Source organism: Saimiri boliviensis, chromosome 10 (assembly GCF_048565385.1).
Source record: "Saimiri boliviensis isolate mSaiBol1 chromosome 10, mSaiBol1.pri, whole genome shotgun sequence".
In the NCBI taxonomy this organism is placed as follows: domain Eukaryota; kingdom Metazoa; phylum Chordata; class Mammalia; order Primates; family Cebidae; genus Saimiri; species Saimiri boliviensis.
This window is the reverse complement of record NC_133458.1, coordinates 117,120,328-117,140,220: the sequence shown is the minus strand read 5'-3', so window position 1 is coordinate 117,140,220 and position 19,893 is coordinate 117,120,328. Positions and strand designations below refer to the sequence as shown.

Genomic DNA, 19,893 nt, shown 5'->3' with positions numbered 1-19,893 from the left:
ATAGGATGCTGTAGAATTTTTCAGTGTGCGTAAATAACTTTCTTCAAGTCTTACACGTCTGCCCTCCTCTCATTATGGGAGTAACCTAGGTAGCTAAGCAGCCGACATGTTATATTGAAGTATGCATCATAATGAAGGTGATTTATTATAATTAAAACAGTGTGGAGAGGAGCTTTGTATTAGACCTATTGTTTCACGGAAGAGCTTGATAAAAAGCAGTATGATTAGTTATGGATTTGGGTGAGGGATGTTGTTTACTGGGAGTTATGTAATAGTCAAAGTCTAAAGTTGCTTTCTGAGTTCTTCTGAACTGGGAGGAAAGAAAGGTTCAGTAAAAGAAGAATTTTTATACTGGTAGGAGGAGAGTGTGTATGTGTTTGCATGCAAGAGTAGGAGAGAGAGTGAGGAGGAAGATAGTGAAGAAAATGACGTGCACCTGAAGTGTTCTCGGCAGGAGCAGTTCTAGAATACTTTATTACATATCTATGGAGACAATGGCATGGACTGTAAGTAGCTCCTGTCTCTTGATATAATAATGCACATAAAGTCGGGGTCAGATTGGGTTCGCTCTGGGCTTTGATGCTGCAGAAGGTCACTAGGGGAATCGATGGACCAAAATGAGTCCTGAGTTTCATGCAATCAATGCAATTTTTCTATTTAAAGTGGACACTGCTGGGTGTGAATCTTGAGCTTCAAATGTGGGTTGGCTCAGCTTTTCAGATGAAGAGTAGATTGCATTGCAAATAGGTTGTTTATTATCATAATTGAGATGATGTGGTGAATACACAATAGGAGAGGCAGTTTGCAAATGCTGCTTTCAAGTTTGGCACCCTGTTATTTTGGCAGCCACATTTGTAGTCACTTGGTTGTGAGGGGATACCTAGTTCTCTGTTTATTTTGCTATTTTTAATGAATCAAACGTAAGGAAACTCTTTAAAAAATAGTTATTAGAACTAGAATATTTTAAAATATTTTCTATATTCTGTCTATTCACTCATCTATCCATCACTGGGTCGTGCTGATTGGAAAGTGGACAGAAAGACTCTGTGTGTGTGTGTGTGTGTGTGTGTGTATGCACGTGTGCGCGCGTGTGTGTGTATTTTTAAAGAATTTTAAATCATTATATTTTTAATTTTTTTAAAGTTTGCTTTGATTGGAAAGTGAATTGAAGATTTTTGATTATCTGCAAAGCTAGAAGAGTTCAGATTTTGTGTTGCTACTTCAAGCTCTTATTCTCTGCAGGGGCAAGAAGATCCCTATTTAAAAGGACAAATTATAAATGCAGTTTCCCCTCCAGAATAAAAGTTCTGGAGCTGCTGAAGGATCTTTTATGGGTTTCTCTTCATCATGTCCCATTGCCACCGAAATATGCTGTATGTCATTTAGGGAAACATCACAGAGGGAAGGCACTGGTGCTTTCTGTTTGGAGGAGAAGGCAAGTGAAAAAAATGGGATTCATAAAAATATTCTAAGGAAGCCTATGAAGGACTCTTCTTTTGCTGTATCCCACAGGGGAACTGGCAGCCACAAAGACAAAAGTAGCCGGCAGATTCTGCATTTTACTTAGGGTAAAACTTCACTTCTTCCTACGAATCAGGTTTCTAACCTACAGGGGAAAATAGCTGAATGAGATTCCCAGTTATTAAAGGGCCAGCAAGCTGGAGAAATTAAGGAATATTAACCTTCCATTAAGTTGAAACACATTTGCCACTGAATTGCTACTTGATGGGGTTTTTTTCTTTTTTCTTTTTTTTTCTCAACTCTAAAAGATAGCATTGCTGCCTAGCTTTTAATTTAATCTTAATTTAGTTTGAACTTCAAGGGTTTTAATTTAGTAAAAGAAGATGAGAAGAAATAAGTTGAAATCACCGTTGACCCATGACAGAAAACAGAGTTCACACCCTCTGCCACAGGTTCTGGCAGCCTTTTACATTCAAATAAACATTTTTTAAAGAAAGAGCTAATTGAATATATCTGTAATAACATAAGTCACTAGTACAGCTGTACAGAGATCTAAATTTATTTGCCCAAACTGGAAAAATATGCCCTAAAGAATAAGAGGCATGCGGGAGAGGAGAGGCATGCTGAGAACAGGTGGAGGCTTTGCCTACAGGATGCGGGACATTCACAAGGAGTACAGGCTGTCTCTCTGTCTGTGATGATGGGTCTTTGTATGTAGGGCCCAGATGTAGTATTTTGGTTGACATTATCATCCTTATCCCTGATCTTCTTTTAATCATCTCTAGACTTTTGTGCAGCAGGAATGATTAGAGTTCTTAGCCAAACTGTTTTGAGTTTATTTACTTAATTATAACAGTCCCCAAACAACTCAGAAATAAGCTACTGAAAATAACTTTTTAGAATATATTTCCATTGGGTAGAACCATCAATCTCAGGAATCAGAAATACTATGCAAACCTCTGAAAAACATGAAAAGAATGGTACAATTATAATTAATTGTCATGAATGATGCCATTTACGTTTGTTCTACCTAACACTAAATACAAAATTTAACTTCTAAGGCAGGATTTTTTTTCTTTGCTTTACCAGGGACTCTATAAGACATATGCCATTTAAAAATGAGATGAAGGTGAAGTTTCAAAAAATTTTAGTTATGATTCTTAGTTTACAGAATAAGTTTATTTGTGGAAGAAAGAGAATGCTTAAGTTTTCTCTGGGGAGTTGGAGAGAGACAGCATGGGGAGAAATGCCAGATATAGGTGATGGGGAGGAAGGCAGCAAATCACACTGCCATGTATGTACCTATGCAACAATCTTGTATGTTCTTCACATGTACCCCAAAACCTAAAATGCAATAAAACATAAAATAAAATAAAATAAAAAATCTTATGCCTTACATTACAAGAAGGAATATCTAGTAAATGGAAAAATACATTTCATGCATATGAATTTATGTCATTTTATATTTGGCAATATTTTACATGAAAGTTGAGTCTCTTATATTTATCATTTTATATAACTCATAGTGTCCCAGTATTTTAACTTGTAGGCCTATGGTGAAATGAAAGAGTACCTCTTATAATTATTATTATTTTAAACCTTTATTTCAGGTTCAGGGGTACATGTGCAGGTTTGCTAGATAGGTAAATTGCATGTCACAGGGGTTTCGTATACTGATTATTTAATTACCCTGATATAAAGCATACTCTTACTGATTTTGAAATCTTTCTTACATAATCCTTATTCAAAAAACGAATTTGAGAGACTCAGTTGCTGTTTAAAGACCCTGAGGCCTTTTTGGTAGGGTGAATTAAGACTTCCGTGAGATGCTTCTTCCTACGAAATCACTTTTCCCTCAGATGAGGATACTGAGGTAATGGAAAAACCCTTAATCTCCAAAGCATCCCTGAATGTGCCACCCTGAAAATTAACCTCATTCATCCCTTTCCCCCACCTTCATTTTTTTTCCTTTTTGAGACCTCAGAAAAATTGAGCACATAAATTAAAGTGTCCCCTTAGCTGCTCTAACTTATGCAACCAGCATTCACTCAGCAGCACCCTGGTCTCACAGACCTTGGCAACATCACAGGGGTCATATTTTTACCCAAACTGTTCATGAGCCATTTTTTCAACATCTTAGGCCAAAACTGGCTTTTCTGTGATTTCAGAGATGAAGCCTGTCTTCTTTTTTGTCTTAATTTTTTTTTTTTGAAAAGGCATTTATTATGACTATTCTGAGAAAAATCTCACTTTCTAGTAACGTTTGCTTTCTCCTTCGTGTCTCCAGCAGTGTATTAGGCAGATAAAGAGGTACAGGATCTTACTCTGTATTTTTATGTTTTTATTTTTTATTTGGAGACACCCCGTCCATGTTTCCAGTACCACCGATCAAGTCATGTTTGTTGATATTTTTCAAAAACAGGTCGAGTTCTAAGGAGAGGTTTTGGTTGATTTGCTCTTGGGAGAGGTTCTTTGCACCATTACCCTGATTGTTCAGCGGTATCATTGGTGGAGGTTAGGATACCTTTCTAGTTGTCTGAAGGCCAAGGGTCAATAAAACATCCCCCGCATTATTTACCACCCCACGTTAGTTTAAGCAAACAAGAAACAGGCAATAAGCTATTTTCCAAAAATCTCCCCAAATTCAAGTATGTAGTAGGTTTATGTTGATGGTCTTGAAGAAAGGAGTTTTCAATAGAAACAGGTAATCTACTCAAGGGACCAGTTGAATGAATGTGTGTTGGTCACAGACCTGTAGCAGCTGTAGCTTAACTGAGCATTCAAAAATTAAGGAATAAAATGGTTTGCCAACTCTGGGGTTCCTCTCTTTTTTCATAGGATTATTTCTTCCATTTGTAAGAACAGTCTGGAGGACTTACTCTGTCCCACCAAGATACAGGTACAAGATCAAATTTTTTTTGACATGCCCTTTTCTTTGGTATACTATACTTTTCCATCATTTACATCACCTACTTTTCATTGTATATTAAAATTTGGATTTATTTCAAAGGAAAATTGAGCTGACTACTTCTAAGGAATTTAAACACCCCTATGAACATTTAAGGCCTCTATTCTCAAAAGAATATGGTAACTGTATTTTGCCTAGAATAAATGTATTTGAATCACAAAAGCTTTAAGTTAGTCTTTTTTTTCTTTTTTTCTTTATTTTTATTTTTATTTTTTATTTTTTATTTTATTTTTTTATTTTCTATTTTTTTTATTGCATTTTAGGTTTTGGGGTACATGTGATGAACATGCAAGATTGTTGCATAGGTACACACATGGCAGTGTGGTTTGCTGCCTTCCGTCCCCTCACCTGTATCTGTCATTTCTCCCATGCTATCTCTTCCCACCTCCCCACCCTCCGCCCCTCCCCCATTTCCCCCCAACGGACCCCAGTGTGTAGTGCCCCCCTTCCCTGTGTCCATGTGTTCTCATTGTTCAACACCCGCCTATGAGTGAGAATATACGGTGTTTGATTTTCTGCTCTTGTGTCAGTTTGCTGAGAATGATGGTTTCCAGGTTCATCCATGTCCCAACAAAGGACGTGAACTCATCCTTTTTGATGGCTGCGTAATATTCCATGGTGTATATGTACCACATTTTCCCTATCCAGTCTATCATCGTTGGGCATTTGGCTTGGTTCCAGGTCTTTGCTATTGTAAACAGTGCTGCAATGAACATTCGTGTGCACGTGTCCTTGTAGTAGAATGATTTATAATCCTTTGGATATATACCCAGTAATGGGATTGCTGGGTCAAATGGGATTTCTATTTTTAGGTCCTTGAGGAATCGCCACACTGTCTTCCACAATGGTTGAATTAATTTACATTCCCACCAACAGTGTAAAAGTGTTCCTATTTCTCCACATCCTCTCCAGCATCTGTTGTTTCCCGATTTTTTAATGATTGCCATTCTTACTGGTGTGAGATGGTATCTCAATGTGGTTTTGATTTGCATTTCTCTGATGACCAGTGATGAGCATTTTTTCATATGTTTGTTGGCCTCCTGTATGTCTTCTTTTGTAAAGTATCTGTTCATATCCTTCACCCATTTTTGAATGGGCTTGTTTTTTTTTTGTTTGTTTGTTTGTTTTTTTTTTTTTTTTGAGACGGAGTTTCGCTCTTGTTACCCAGGCTGGAGTGCAATGGCGCGATCTCGGCTCACCGCAACCTCCGCCTCCTGGGTTCAGGCAATTCTCCTGCCTCAGCCTCCTGAGTAGCTGGGATTACAGGCACGTGCCACCATGCCCAGCTAATAAGTTAGTTTTAAAGATGATTGATAGCAAAGACTGTTTCTGAAGCGCCCACCATAACACACATACAAACAGCATTTAGATCTCTAAAAATTTAGCCTTAAGACAATTTGAATCTTGAGGAAATGTCTTCTCATTTTTCAATCTGACTTGACGTTATTATAATCTTGGAATTAAGTGTGGGGTTTATTCTTTCTTGTGTATCCCTTTGGAAACCTCCTTAGCAATGCTGCTAAACTGCTGAAACTTTTGCCTTATCATCCATACCCACTTTAGCTTTTGCTGACACCTTACTTAACTCTTACATTCCTCTTTTTAAATCTTGGCTAGTGTAGAATATGTCCCACTGGAAGTAACGGTACCTGGCTGACTTTAGTTGTATCTTTGTGATTTGTCTCAGGCATATGAGAGAGCTTCTTATTCCTGTCTCTCCTTCTGTAGACAGAGAATATTAGGTCACCACAGAGACAAAGAAGGGGAAACTGTGGGTGCTTAATAATGAGGGAAGACAAAACTGCTTAGGAAGTGCTCTTTGTTCCCAGGGAAGAGGCGATGTATAAATACATGGATTTAGGGCATGGATTCAAGCCAGTTTGAATTCACATACGTTTTGTTGGACAATTGTATCACAATATTGACTCAAGTCCAGATTAGGACCTCTGGGGTGTCCCTTTCTCTACTAATTTGTAGTTTATTGGTTCCATGATTCCATTACTCTCTATCCGATTTTCTCGACATTCCTCTCCCTATTTTACCACGGTCAAAAGTTCTGTTTGGGACTGGCAGATACAAGAGGTTACAGAATACTGGCATCACATTTAATTTCCTTGATTCCTGGAGACTCACTGTGTTCTCCATAATTTATTAAAAGGAAAAGAATCAATAGTAAAGAAGGCTTATTAGTCCATTTCCATTGAAATGTGACTTTGTCATCTATGTCCTCAGCTGCCTACATCTTTAATTTTATGAAGTACAGGTGAGCTCCTTTATGGATGCATCAACTAATTGAATTCACTTAAAGGGAAAAAAAAGAGACTATATTTTTTCTTTACTCCTTCACTATAGACACTCTCCATAATTGCAAAAAGAAAAGAAAGGTACAATAGTGATCTGAAGTAATCCTAATTATTTTAGTGGATATTGGAACTCTATCAATTACTCAAATAACTTAGGAATTGAGGTATGTTGGGTTAAGAATCATCAGCACGTGAGTTGATAGTCCCAAGTAAAACAAATGGTTTGCACGTGAGTTGATAGTCCCAAGTAAAACAAATGGTTTGAGACACATATGATATCCCGGACTCTGGTCCTGAAATTCTTCTGAATATAGTACCCCGTGAAAGGTATGTCTACAAATTTGCATTTTCAGTTTCTGAGTAATGGTTGAGGGTTTGGTGGAAAGTGCATTTGGAAGTCATACTATGAAACCAGAAGTTTGATTGGGGCTTGACTTGGTGAGATATGGGATTAGGTATAGAGCTCAAAGCAAAGACTTCAAATCCCTGGTGAATGCTGGTGTCTGGAATCCTGGGCTTAAGTGGGTTGTACTGAATTCCCTCACCTGCTTTTTGTCAGCAGCTGTATTGACAAGATCTTCATTACTTCCTAAATGTCTGCACTGGCTTGCTTTATTTTTCCTGTTAAAGTCTATATATATATACGCACACACACACACACACACACACACATACACATATACATATACATATGTGCGTGTGTGTGTGTATGTATATATATATATAAAGAGAGAAGGAGAAAGAGAGAGTGAGTCATTGGTAGCTCTGTCATTTTAGTCCCCACCAATTTCATCATCTTTTCCATGTATTAATGGTCCTGCCTTCTCTCTAATGCCTCTTCTCTTCTTGACATATCTGTGAAACCCTCCTTATTCCACTCAAACACCTTTATATGGAATTAACTCAGTCAATTCCAGATTCACTGAGTTAATTCAGATAACAGCCCTTTATTTCTATTTCAAGTTTTACAGGGCCAATAATTTTCTTGCAAGTAAAATAATGCATAGGTAGTAAAATGTACAACAAATACATTATTTATCTCTACTGCCAAAGAAATCTATCTATATGTTTTTAGAAAAACTGAGACATAAAATGTCGTTACATAGTATTAACCTGAAATGCATTTAATATAATGTAGTTATCCCCTCTTTAAGACAAATTTTGTGATCTTGCCTTTAACCAGTAATTAATGCCACTTCTAAGCTAATAAACAACCTTGTTTCCTAAGGAAATAGAAATGGAATGAAAATTTTCTGTACAGTTAACAAATTACCCATAAAATATAAATTTGGTTAAAAAAACCCAAAGCTATGTTTCCCCAAAGAAAATAACTGGAAAAAAATGTAGAAAATAGTAACAGTGATTATCCTGACATAGAATTCTGGGTAATTTAAATTTTATCCCCTGTTCTTTTACATATTTTGTATTTTCCTATGGTAATCATGTATTATTTTTATAATAATAAAATATTTAAATAATAATTTAAGAAAACTATTAAAGTAATAATCTTCATAGAAACAAATTCAAATATCCAAGTATGTAAATTATAACATAGTACTTTGCCTTTTGTCCCACTGGGATTCTGTTCTAGTTTCTGTCTACCCTTCCTGACATCTTGTCTGTGCCTCTGAACTCACACACAAACACATACACATTCACATACTTACATACTCAAACACACACACACAGACTTTTTAAAAAATGAAAATAAGGCCGGGCACGGTGGCTCAAGCCTATAATCCCAGCACTTTGGGAGGCCGAGGCGGGTGGATCACGAGGTCAAGAGATCGAGGCCATCCTGGTCAACATGGTGAAACCCCGTCTCTACTAAAAATACAAAAAAATAGCTGGGCATGGTGGCGCGTGCCTGTAATCCCAGCTACTCAGGAGGCTGAGGCAGGAGAATTGCCTGAACCCAGGAGGTGGAGGTTGCGGTGAGCCGAGATCGCGCCATTGCACTCCAGCCTGGGTAATAAGAGTGAAATTCCGTCTCAAAAAAAAAAAAAAAAAGAAAGAAAGAAAGAAAGAAAATAGACTCATACAGTGGCCTGTAGAATTCTTCAAGCCAATTACTAAAGGGTTGGTAGCTTAAATCGAGCCATGGTTAGTGTTTATCTCATGGACATCAGCAAACACTACTCAAGGCTTCCTCTTTTAATGAGAGCTGGATTCCAACACACTTCAACAGCTTGCTTTTTACTTAGCAATGTACCACAGGCCTTGTTCCAAGTCAGTATACACAGCTTTATCTGATTCTTTTTATGGTTGTATGATCTTCTGTTGCATTGATGGAACCATCTCTCTCCATCAATAAACTTTTGTGCAATTTCCAATTTTTCACATCACAAGTGATCCTGTAAAGAAGTATCATGCTTATATATTGGAGGTATTTGTGCAAGTCTTTCTGAAGTACAGATTTTTAGAAGTGGAGGTTCCCTGGTCAAAAGACTTGCAAATATAAAGTTTGACGACTATTGATAGATTGCTCTCCAAAATCAGTGTTTATACAAAATCAGTTTATACATCAACCAATTCTCCATCTTCTGTCTATTTCTTGATTGAAATCAAACTTTAAAATTTTCTAATTTTATAGGCAAAATGATCAGTGTACTTTAATTATCTGTGAGGCTAATCACATTTTTATGTTTAATGGTCATTTGAATGTCTTTTTAATTTATTTATAAGCACTCTTCATATTATGGATACTACATTTTTGGTATATGTGTTGTAAATATTTTCTTTCAATATATTATTTTTTATTTCCATCTTATTGAAAGTTTCTTTTGCTTTATAAGGGATAAAATTTTGCCTTATAATATCTAGCTTTCACGCCAGACTTAGAAATTCTTCTCTAATCTAAGACTATGACATTATTAGATTATATCCTTTCTTCTACATGTTTTCATAAAAAAGGAGGCTTTCATTCCCACCCAGAGACCCAAGGAGTATTGAAATGATCTCTGTTTCTTTACTTTTCCCCACGCAAGGAGGATTGGCTAATTTGACTGCTAAGAATCACAAGCATTTATTGGGCCAGATTTACAAATGTGTGGTCAGGGTTGAAACTGATAGTTTCCTATGACATAGCTTCTTGGCTTCTTGGATACATACTTTGAAGTACGGGCAGGAAAGGGGGTGTGGGAGGAACAGAGGAAAAGTTGTTTTCTATGCCTATGTTTTTATGGAGGTTCCATTTCAATGCCCATTAAGACTGTGTAAATAAGACATCAAAGGAATCAGAAGAAAATGATCAGTTAAAAATGTGAGTGGTCAACCTGTAAAATAGAAAGAGAAAATGAAATGAATGGTGACTCCTGCAATGCTGTTCCCCACTGTGGCATACATACTAGTGTTTGTTTACAGCTTCCTGGTTCATGAAAGGATTGTACTTCTCCGCCTTTTAGAAGTTAAGAGAAACCGTTGGATGAGTTCTGGCCACTGGATTGTGGGGGGAAAGTGATGTATGTCACCATATAGCCAGGACATTCAATTGGGATGGTGAGACCTTCAGCTGCAGTGATTATGGAAGGATGGGCTGAGATCCATGTCTCTGTCAGCAGGGTCTCTGAGTGATGAGAGTAAACAGAGCCCTGCTGCCAACCCATGTTTGACATGCAGCATGAGCAAAACAAAAATGCTGTTTTAAGTTGCTGAGAGTTTGAAGTGAAGTTGTTTGTTACTGCAACCTGACCTAGCCTATGCTGACTGTCACATTCATTAACAAATAGTGTAGACCTCAGCCCATGCTTATTCTCCTTAATGTCAACCTCTTTAGAGGGGCTTACCTTGCACTGTCAATCTTCAGGTGGTAAACAGATTTTATCAGAGCCTGCTGGAGGCCCATCGAGATGCTTGCTGGCTCTTTGTTTCAGATTTTCAATTCTACGTGGATGGCTAAGTTGTGCTTTCAGTGCACACTGACCTGTTTTTAATTGGGGCAGAGAGAATAGAAATCTTCTCTTTTGTCTCAGGCTGTCTCTTATGCTGCATCCTCCAATCAGAGGCCCTGCCTTTGGAAGATTTGGAGATACCTGCCAGGACATGAATAACACTGGCAGTTTGATCCTCATTGGGCCAGTGATTCTTGAGTGTGTGTTTGTTCTCTGTAAGTTGGATCCCAGAAGGAATAATGGGGGAGTGTTAGGCTTCTTAACATCCCACAAAAGACATTCTCCTTAATTTTATTCTGGTAGAAGCTTTATATTTGTATCATACGAGTAAAGTTTTAACGAGTTATATTTTGTACATTCTTGTGTTTAACATGACACGTTTAATTCAGGAATGCAATTTTCAATTCCACCACCTTTTCATGTAAAAATGGTAAGAAAATACATTGGGAAAAAATGGAACTCTTAGAAATTTCACTGTCTGACCTAGGAATGGGCACCAATACTATAAAGTAGCAAAGACTATTTATGAGAGAAATTTATGTGACATTATTCTCTGTCTATAAATATGTCCTCAATGCAAGAAGACCAAGGAGGGAGAAACTCCCCCGTAATACTCATTTAGGGAAGTGAAGGACTACTTTCCAAACCAAGGCAAGTGCTGTTGCAGTAATGGGGCATCAAACAGGCAAAATTGTATGTGGTGTCAATGGCTACAATGTAATTTTATTGATTTACAATGTTTGAAGTGAAGACATGATTTCTAGCTTATATAAGGTGTCACACTGGAGTAATTGTACACCAACTGGATTTTATGACCAGAAAAGAACATGTAATGCCCACACAGATTCCTCAGGCTGTCTAGTAATCAAGGAATTATTATTAGCAGCTGTCTTGTTTGAATACTCATAAAAGAACAGATGTTACCTGGCGTGGATTTAGTTTTAGAATACTTATTTGAATCATCCAAAGGAAGAATACTTACTTGAATCATCCAAAGGAAAACATCCTCAAGTTGCTAGCTTGGTGTAGTCTCAATCCATTCTGCCCTCTTGGTCCTCAGTTGCCCAGGTTTTTAGGAATCCCATAATGCTCTCTGTTACATGGAGGCTGCCATACCCCAGGCCGAAGTACAAAAGCATTGGGAAATAACATCTGTCTTTCACCAGAGTTCACCAGAGTCCTCAGAGGCAGTGATTCTTACACCCCTGCATCAGAATCACCAGGTTTCCAGTCCCTGTCTCAGATGCACTGAAGTAGAATCTCCTGGGTATAGGGACCTGAAGAGTGGTGCATTCTGCACAAACACCCTACTAAATTCTTACACACAGGAGAGTCTGGGAACCTGGAAGTGAAGAAAGAATGTACGTAAGCTGAGACCCATTAGAAAATTTTAAAGAATGTATGGGGTCGACTTTCATTACCATTTTATTTTTCATTTATGAAATACCTTTATTCAGAGAAACTAAAAAATCCAGGTTGACATCCTTTTTTTCCAAATGACTTTCATGATGCTTTAAGACACATTACGTTTAAGATTTGTTTTACGTAAGAATACATGTCCAGATATTTCTACTTCCACAGGGATTATAGATGTATTTTAGGTAAAGACTCTGTCTGGAGCTTACCCATTCCATTTTTGACAATAAAATGCTTTGAGATATTTTGAGACAATTGTGTTTAATGAAGGAGCAGATCATAGCATTTTCATTTAAAATTAAAAGCTGTTAGTTTTGCCGAGACCAATACAGATTTATAAAGCGATTTTCAAAATATTGCCACCTCCGTCATGAAATAATAAATGTTTTCTGAGACTGACCAATACTGTGATGTGATTAAATTAGAAATCCATTTCTGTTCTTACAGGTTGTTGTGGTCAACACAGGATGTCGTTTCTCACAGGCTAAAAATTGCTGACAGAGCCATGAATAAGCTGATAAATATGAGCAATTTTTTTTTTGCAGAAAAAAATATGCTCAAGTTAGCATACAGAAAGAAAAAAAGATATTTTTCCGTATGATGTTTTGTAAGAAGGCTGTGATATTTTTTGTAATTGGTGATTGGCTTAGCTGGGAAGCATATTAAAGGGTAATTACCATCAGTCCTCTTTGAAGGCACAAAAGGTGAATTCTTATCTGCAGTCATTCTAGGGGTATGGTTTGGTTCATTTCTGGACCCTCACCAGATATGAATCTTGTTTGATCAATTTTGCAATGCTTCTTGTTAAGACAGACTCACTCCTGTGAGTCTGTGGCCTTCCAGGTAGTGACTTCTCTGGGTACACAGGTATCTACCTCATTACAATAATGTTCCTTGAGATTCCTTAAGGCCATCAACCCTGGGGTTATGAAGTAGTACACTGCTCTACCATTTCCATTCCTCAGAGCAGTAAGCATCACGAATTTGTACCCCATACCTACATCATGAACTGAGAAATTAGCAGTTTGGTCAGCTCCAGGACCTACTGGGTGAGATTCCTACTCCTATCCTTACTTGCCCCAAAGCATGAGAGCTTCCTATACACAAGCCTGTGGCTAACCCAGCCTCATTCATTCCAGGAGTGTTGGGGAAGGAGTTTCCAGCAACTTATAGTTCTTTCTGCTCTCTCACTGCCAAGATTCTAGGCACATGGCCATTCGCAGACTTTATGGCATTTTCCAGTATCTGTCTGTTTGCCATAAACCTTCTTGATCTCTCTGAATTCCCTTTCAGTATTACTTGTATTCTTACACTGGGATTAGGCTCTTTAGCTTTTTTTATTTTTTAATCTTTATGGAGGCATAATTTATATGCCATACATTCCCTCTTTGAAAATGTACGATGTAATGATTTTTGTTAAACTGTCTACCAGTTTTAGAACACTCTCTTCATTCCAGAATGTTTCCTCATTCCCCTCTGCAGCCAGTCTCCACACCTACCCCTACCCCAGGCAACCAAAGATCTGCTTTCTGTCACTACAAATCGGCGTTTTCCAGACATTTTATTTATCCATTTTTATTTTCCACTTTAATTTTTATCACATTTTATTTACCCATTCACAGTTGACAGGCACTTGGATTGTTTCCTGTCTTTTGCTATTAAGAGTAATGTGACTAACACCAGGCACATACAAGTATTTGTACAGACATGTCTTCACTTTTCTTGGGTAGATTCTCAGAAGTGGAATTTGTTGGTCATATTGGTATATTTATGGTTCATTTTTTTGAAAATTGTTAAACAGTTTCCAAATGGCTGTACCATTTTACATTAGCACCAACAATACATGACAGGTCTGGTTTCTCCACCTTCTTGCCAAAAATTGATATTATCTATATTTTTAATTATAACTATTGTAATGGATTTATTGTGGTATCTCGTTGTGGTTTAATTTGCATTTCCCAAATTGCTAAAGAAGTAAGCAACCTTTCCTGTGCCTTTTAGCTATTTGTATTTCTCGTTTGGTGAAAGTATATTTAATTTTTTTTCTCATTTTTATATTGAGTTGTCTTATTATTGAATTGAAGGGTTTGTTACATATTCTGGATACAAGCACTTTATTAGAAATCTGATTTTCAAACATTTCCCCCAATCTGTGGCTTGTCTTTTTGTTTTCTTAATAGTTTAATTTGAAGTACAAGAGTGACTTATCTTACTAATCTTTTTTAAAAAGTGGATTGTGCCTTTATTGCCACATGTAAGAATTCCTTATATAACCCAAGGCACAGAGCTTTTCTTCTAGATCACGATGTTGATATTTTCTGCTAGATCAGGATTTTGCAATAGCAGCATTCTTAATATTTTGAGATGGATATTTCTTTGTCCTGGGAGCCTGTATTGTTCATTCTAGAATACATAGGAGCATCCATGGCCTTTAAACACTAGGTGCCATTAGCACCTGCCTGACCCCTTCTCACTGGTTATGACAACTGAAAATGTCTCCAGACATTATCAAATGTCCATTGGCAAGCAAAATCATCCTGAATGAGAACCACTGTTCTAGAAGTTTTATAGTTTAAACTACTAACATTTAGGAGTGTGGTCTACTTTGAGTTTATTTGTGTGTGTGGCATGAGATAAAGGTCTAAGTTCTTTTTTTCTTTCACATGAATATCCAACTGTCCCAGCATCATTTGTTAACAGACTGTCATTTCCCCCATTAAATTATCTCCACATTTTGGTTGAAAATTAATTGCCCAATATTGTAATTGTTTACTTCTGGAATTTTATTTTGTTCCATTGATCTATATAAGTACACTTACAATAATGCCTCTCTGTCTTGATTACTGTAGCTTTATAGCAAGTTTTGAAACTAGGTAGTTAGTGCTAGTCTTCCAACTTTGTCTTTCTTTTTGGAAATTATTCAGGTTATTCCAGGCTCTCTGCATTTATGTATAAATTTTATATATTGATCAATTTGTCATTTTTCACCAAAAAAAACCTATTGAAAATTTTGTAGGAATTGCCACTAATCTGTATAAATAAAATTAAGGAGAATTGCCATTTTAACACTATTAAGTTTTCCAATCCATGAAAAGGGAATATGTCTCCACTTATTTCTTTATCTACTTTCTTTCACTCAGCACTTGTAACTTTTATTGTATACCTCTTACATTTTGTTAGATTTGTCATTAGTATTTTAACTGATACTATTGTGAATAGAATTGTATTCTTGATTTGATTTTCAGATTGTTCATCACTAGTATTTGCAACTACAATAGATTTTTTATATATTGATCTTCTATTGTGCAACCTTGTAGTAGGGGTGTGATGTGTGTGTGTATTTTTAGCATTTTCTCCATACAAGATTATGTCATCTGCAAACAAAAACAATTTTAATTGTTTTTGACAATTCTTCCTTTCCAATGTAGATGCACTTAATATTTTTCTCTGTAGAAGTTGAGGAAATTCTGTTTGATTCCAGTTAATTTTTTTTTAAAAATCATGAATGCATGTGGAATTTTGTTAGCTGCCTTTTCTTTTTCTACATCTGTAAAACGGTCATGTAAGATAACTTTTAGATGTTAAACCAACTTTTCATTCCTAGGATAAATCCCACTTGGTCGTGGTATGAAATATGTTTAAACTGTTGATTGATTTGATTTGCTAATTTTTAAAAGGACTTTTGCCTCTATATTCTCAAGAACATTAATCTGCAATTTTTTTTTAATGATGTCTTTGGCTGGCTTTGTTAAATAGGCCTCATAAAATGATTTAGAAAGGCTTTGCTCTTTCTCTGTTTTCTGAAAGAGTATTGAAGGATTGGTATTTAAATAGTTGATATAATTGATCAGTGAAACGATCTAGAATGAGGGTTTTCTTTGTGATAAGAGTTTTAAATTATGAATTCCATTACATCATTAGTTGTAGGTCTACACAAATTTTCTCTTTTTAAAAAAACTTTTATCTTAGTTTCAGGGGTATGTGTACAGATTTGTGATATAGGTAAATTGCATATTCTGGGGTTTGGTGTACAGATTATTTTGTTACCCAGGTAAAAAGCATATTACCCGATAGGTAGTTTTTTAAATTTTCACCCTCCTCTCACCCTGCACCCTCAAGTATGCCCCAGGGTCTGTTGTTCTCCGCTTTGTGTCTATGTGTCTAAGTGAGAAAATGCATTATTTGGTTTTCTGTTCCTACATTAGCATCCTAACAATAATGGCCTCCAGCTCCATGTTGCTGCAACAGACACGATCTCATTCTTTTTTATGGCTGCCTAATATTCCATGGTGTATATGTATCACGTTTTCTTTATCCAGTCTCCTGTTGATGGGCATCTAGGTTGATTCCATATCTCTGTTACTGTGAATAGTGCTGTGATGCACATACATGTGCATGTCTTTTTGATAGAAAAATCTATAATCCTTTGCATATATACCCAATAATGGGATTGCTGGGTTGCATGGTAGTTCTATGTTCTTTGGGAAATTACCAAACTGCTTTTCCATAGTGGTTGAACTAGTTTACATTCCCACCCGCAGTGTATGGGCATTCCTCTTTTTCTGCAACATTCACGGCATCTATTTTTTTACTTTTTAATAACAGCCATTCTAACTGGTGTGAGATGGTATCTCAGATCTATATGAATTTCCTGTGTCTTCTTGAGTCAGTTCATTCATTTCTTTCTAGAAATTTGTCATTTTATCTAATTTGTCAAATTTATTGGGAAAAAGTTGTTAATATCCCTTTAGAATCATTTTAATTTCTGTAGGTTTGGTACTGATATTACCACTTTTGTTCTTTATTTTGGCAATTTGTACTTTCTTTTTTTTTTTTTTTTAATTTAGCTGAAGATGTATCAATTTTGTTAATCCTTTCAAATAATCTTTTGGTTTCATATTTTTCTATTTTTTTCTATTTCTTTGATTTTCATGTAAATTCATATTATTTCCTTTTTTTGTTGTTTTGGGTTTAGTTTGCTCTTATTTTTCTAGTTTGCTAAAGAGGCAGCTTGAATTATTGATTTGCCACTATTTTTCTTTTTATAAACTATAAACTTCCTTTTAAGCATTGCTTTATATGCATGCTATATATATTTTGATAGTTTGGATTTTCAATTCAGCTCAAAATATTTTGCAATTTTCTTTCATTCATGGGTGTTAAAAGTGTGTTGTTTAATTTCCAAATATTTGGGGATTCATCAGATTTCTTTCTTTTATTGATTTCTAACAATTCTGTTGTAGTCATAGTACATGTTTTATATGATTTCAATCCTTTAAATTTATTATTTTTTTTATTGTTGGCTGTGCACATCTTCTTTTGAAAAGTGTCTGTTCCATGGACACAGGGAGGGGAGCACTACACACTGGGGTCCGTTGGGGGGAAATAGGGGAGGGATGGGGGGTGGGGAGGTGGGAAGAGATAGCATGGGGAGAAATGACAGATACAGGTGAGGGGACGGAAGGCAGCAAACCACACTGCCATGTGTGTACCTATGCAACAATCTTGCATGTTCTTCACATGTACCCCAAAACCTAAAATGCAATAAAAAAAAAAAGAAAAAGAAAAGTGTCTGTTCATGTCTTTGGGCCACTTTTTAATGGGGTCATTTTTTGATTGCTAATATGTCTAAGTTCCTTACAGATTCTCTATATTAGACCTTTGTCAGATGCATAGGTTACAAATATCTTTTCCCACTCTGTATGTTGTCTGTTTATTCTGTTGATAGTTTCTTTTGCTGTGCAGAAACTCTTTAATTAGGTGGTCCCATTTGTCAATTTTTGTTTTTGTTGCAATTGCTTTTATTTTTGTTTTTTAATTTTTTTTATAAGAAAAAGAATAAAAAGAGGAAGAAAGAGAAAGAGGAAGAGGGAGAGAGGATGGGGGTATTGCTTTATTGCCCGGGCTAGAATGCAATCTAAATATGGGTATGCCTATAATTGTCCTTAATAATCAAGATATAAAAGAAAATGAGCGAAGAGAATAACAAACAAGGAGCCAACCAACATTTCGTTTAAACTTCTAAGTTGATACAATGTGGTACTGATCTGCATATTCCTGTATTGGGTGCGTACATATTTAGGATCTTTAGCTCTTCTTGTTGTTGCATTGATCCTTTTATCATTATATAATGTCTTTCTTTCTTCTTTTGATCTTTGTTGCTTAATTGTAACTTCTGCTTTTTATTTATTTATTTTAGCTCTCTGTTTGGTTGGTAAATCCTCCTCCATCCCTTGTTTTGAGTCTTTGTGTATCTTTGAATGTGAGATGGGTCTGGATGCAGCATACCGATGGGTTTTAGTTTTTTATTCAAATTGCCTGTCTTTGGATTGGGGAATTTAGTCAATTTAAATTTAGAATTAATAATAATATATGTGAGTTTAATACTGCCATTTAATATTAGCTGGCTATTTTGCCCATTAGTTGATGTAAATTCTTCATTATATTGAGGCTCTTTTTTGGTATTTTTTTTAGAAAGGCTGATACTGTTTGTTCCTTTCTATGTGTAGTGGTTCTTTCAGAAGCTCTTGTAAAGCAGGCCTGGTGGTGATGAAATCTCTGAGTGCTTGCTTATTCACAAAAACCTTTATTTTTCCTTCACTCGTGAAGCTTAGTTTGGCTGGATGTGAAATTCTGGGTTGAAAGTTCTTTTCTTTAAGGATGTTGAATATTGGTCCCCACTCTCTTCTGGCTTGTAGGGTTTCTGCTGAGAGATCTGCTGTCAGTCTGATAGGCTTCCCTTTGTGGGTAACCTGACCTTTCTCTCTGGCTGCCCTTAGTATTTTCTCCTTCATTTCAACCCTGGTGAATCTAACGATTATGTGCCTTGGAGTTGCTCTTCTTGAGGAATATCTCTGTGGTGTTCTCTGTATTACCTGGAGTTGAATATTATCCTGCCTTACTGGGTTGGGAAAATTTTCCTGAATAATGTCCTGAAGCGTAGTTTCCAGCTTGGATTCATTTTCTTCGTCACATTCAGGTACACCTATCAAGCGTAGATTAGGTCTTTTCACATAGTCCCATATTTCTTGGAGACTTTGCTCATTCCTTTTTATCCTTTTTTCTCTAATCTTGTCTTCTTGTTTTAGTTCATTGAGTTGGTCTTCGACTTCTCATATCCTTTCTTCTGCTTGATCAATTCGGCTGTTAAAACTTGTGCATACTTCATGAAGTTCTCCTATTGTGTTTTTCAGCTCCATCAATTCACTTATATTCCTCTCTAAATTGTGTATTCTTGTTAACATTTCGTCAAACCTTTTTTCAAAGTTCTTAGTTTCTTTGGATTGGGTTAAAACAAGTTCTTTTAATTCACAGAAGTTTCTCATTATCCACATTTTGAAGCCTGCTTCTGTAATTGGAACACACTCGTTCTCCATCAAGCCTTGTTCCGTTGCTGATGAGGAACTGGGATCCCCTGCTGAGGGAGAGGCGTTCTGATCTTGGGTATTCTCAGCCTTTTTTGGCTGTTTTCTTCCCTTCGTTGTAGGTTTATCCTTCTGTGGTCTTTATAATTACCATCTTTGTAATTGGGTTTCTGAGTGGACGTCCAACTTATTGATTCTCAGCGCCAAAATCTGAGCAACCCACTGCACAGACTAAATCAGCGGCGTTAAGATTGATGGTGCTTTTCTGACTCTGCACCAAGAACCGAGGCTCCAAGGCGCCGACAAAACCGCCTCGCCAGTCACAAGAGTCGCGCTGGTGACCCATGGGGCTCCTCCGCTGGGAATCTCCTGGTGCGTGAGCAACAAGAATTCATGTGAAGGTATGGCGTCCTCTCGTTCTTTGCACTTAAACTGGGCGCTACAATCCTGAGCTGCTAGTGATCAGCCATCTTGGATCTCTCCTCTAAATT

The 19,893-nt window shown here is 36.6% G+C and overlaps 1 protein-coding gene across 6 annotated transcripts in view; it reads left to right on the top strand.

Annotated features, from left to right (window-relative positions):
* POU6F2 (POU class 6 homeobox 2) overlaps window positions 1-19,893 on the top strand; it is a 476,985-nt gene that overhangs the window by 45,698 nt on the left and 411,394 nt on the right. The window contains exons 1-2 of one of the 6 annotated variants that reach the window (XM_074379794.1): window positions 270-506; window positions 4,300-4,360. The exons of 4 other annotated variants lie outside the window; for them this stretch is intronic. Coding sequence is in view for 1 of the 2 variants with exons in the window: in XM_074379793.1 (XP_074235894.1) it covers window positions 486-506 (21 nt within the window). In the remaining variant the exon portion in view is untranslated. Of the gene's footprint in view, window positions 1-269; window positions 507-4,299; window positions 4,361-19,893 lie in introns of those variants that run through there. One more of the 6 variants, XM_074379793.1, reaches the window with a different exon arrangement.